Below are 2,114 nucleotides of genomic sequence, written 5' to 3'. Positions count from 1 at the left end.
AAAGCTTTGTTCAATATTTATCAAGTCGATTTGGGGATTATCCTTCTATGTTATGTTTGCCAAAGGGGATCTTGCCTTACTCGGTATGCAAGGTTATGAGGTACCAGCATCCCCTTCCAATGAGGTGGAGAATCTCTCCAATCTTAGATTAATACCGGCAACAACATTGAAGATGCTTTCGTCTTTTACTGCTCCAACGTTCGCAGAATATATAAATATTGAACAAAGCTTTGATAAGCTTGTATTTGGGATCGCTTCATTTGGCCGAAGCTTTCTCTTTCCTTCATCTTTACGCGGACCAGAAAAAACCAGCTTACCTCTTTTGCAATCTAGAGCTCTTAACGAGTGTAAGTGTCGTGTAAATGGAACCCGAACTTGTGTTAGAAATGAAACCTTGGCATCAGAATCAGGCTTAGTTCAATTAAGCGATAATGAACCAAACTTGACACTGGATACAATAAGCTCTGCCACTTCTATTGGCTCAATGGGATTCTGGGGCGGTTTTGCTGCATGCCTTGGCGCCATTACTTTGATGCTAATCTGAATACATAAAATTACATTTATAATTGACCTGAACAAAGTGATACTGGGGTTTTAATGTAGCTTAAGCTCCAACTATACTTGAAATCCATAATTTCAGTTGATATTGAAATCTTAAATTTATGCTGTGGAACTGGGTTAAGGTATAAATAGACTGCTGCCGTTTGGTCCTCACCCGATGCACCTTGGTTTCTGTATCGTTCACCATTTCTGAACGAGAAGCCGCAGTTTTTGCCAAGTAAAATCTCAAAAATCCCAAAGAATACATGGTCGAGTTTCCGAGATTGATTGAGTACTCGAAACAAAGGGTCAATAGCTATGTTCTCGAAATGACTCTCAAGAACATGCTTATCTTCAAATTCCGAAAATTGGGCATATTTCATTGATCTTTGCGCCAGGTTATTATATCTAAATCGACTGGGGTAGATCTAGCTTCGAGTTGAAGTTGTATAAGCTATATGGTGACCGGTGTACATCAATAGACAAGGCTTATCAGTTTAAATACGATATTATTGGCGAAAACGATATTTCCATTTGAGAGGAGAATACTCTGATGGGAGCAGGGATTTCCTGTGTATTGCTCAGGAGACAAAGATATTCCTAGAAAAAGCAGCACAAATCATATGCATGCTATGCCTGCGAGTATTATTATTGGTTTTACATTTTCCCACTCAGTGGAGCATTTTTCGCCGTAAAGGGCCAAAATTCTTGCCCTATGCAAAGATATAATAAATGTCCCTGACACTCCGATTGATTATTGGCAAAGATCCCTTTGGACTTCTATCCAAGTCCCTTATCAGCATCGGAAAAAACAAGAAATCCCCTGCACCTTCGCTGTTGAATGACGGCGTTGCCGCCTTTATTACAGCCGGATATACTTTTCGCAAAGACACCTATGGAGCTCTGGTTTTTGGAACTTGGTCCAATCTTGCTATCTAAAAGAAAGGGTGTCATTATCATCTTAAGTTTGGTCGATATCGCTCCTTTCTGATGATTTCAGAACCACCGTTGATATGAGGATATTCTCGGAAACTACAGATCTTATTTCCCGTGATAATTATAAATATGCAAAGCTTAGAGGCTAAGCATTGGAGAAAACGTTTCTTTTGTCAGTCTCATAAACTTATAAATAGCAGACAGCCGTTTTTTGGCCGAAAAAGTCCACGTTTTATATCAACATTCGATTAAATCGGGTAAAGAAGCTTATCTTCAACCTGCTGAGCCCATTACAAGTACATAAATCTTTGTGATGCCTAAAGAGTATAATGCACTGAGGGGGTCTTTGATTTTCTCAAATGCTGCCGATGCCATCAAGCGAGAATTTCGGCTCACAGCAGCATCCATCGCATTTTTTGCTGAATTTAAAGCGTTAAAAAAGCAATGGAGCGCCTTATCAGTTTGCTGCAGATGGTTCGCTTATTCTTGGAAAATTGAAAATTCCCGGCAGATAGTGTCAGTACTTTGTTGATGAGGTTCAAAAAATCGGTTGAGATTCCTCAGAATACGGCCTTAATATAAAGAATAAGCATGCAAGTCCCGGGCTGCGGGCTTCCATTAGTGCTGCCGCCAGTATT

At 39.9% G+C, this 2,114-nt stretch overlaps 1 protein-coding gene across 1 annotated transcript; it reads left to right on the top strand.

Annotated features, from left to right (window-relative positions):
- Window positions 1–52: 52 nt before the first annotated feature.
- On the top strand, window positions 53–544 carry DI09_271p10 (uncharacterized protein; the record flags this gene model as incomplete). The annotated part of the gene is made up of 1 exon (XM_013382779.1): window positions 53–544. One exon carries the CDS (start codon window positions 53–55, stop codon window positions 542–544), a length of 492 nt encoding a protein of 163 aa, XP_013238233.1.
- Window positions 545–2,114: the final 1,570 nt, after the last annotated feature.

This window comes from Mitosporidium daphniae, assembly GCF_000760515.2.
Source record: "Mitosporidium daphniae strain UGP3 chromosome Unknown contig-271, whole genome shotgun sequence".
In the NCBI taxonomy this organism is placed as follows: Eukaryota; Fungi; Microsporidia; genus Mitosporidium; species Mitosporidium daphniae.
Note: the sequence above shows the minus strand (reverse complement) of the source record. Positions and strands in the feature narration are given on the sequence as shown.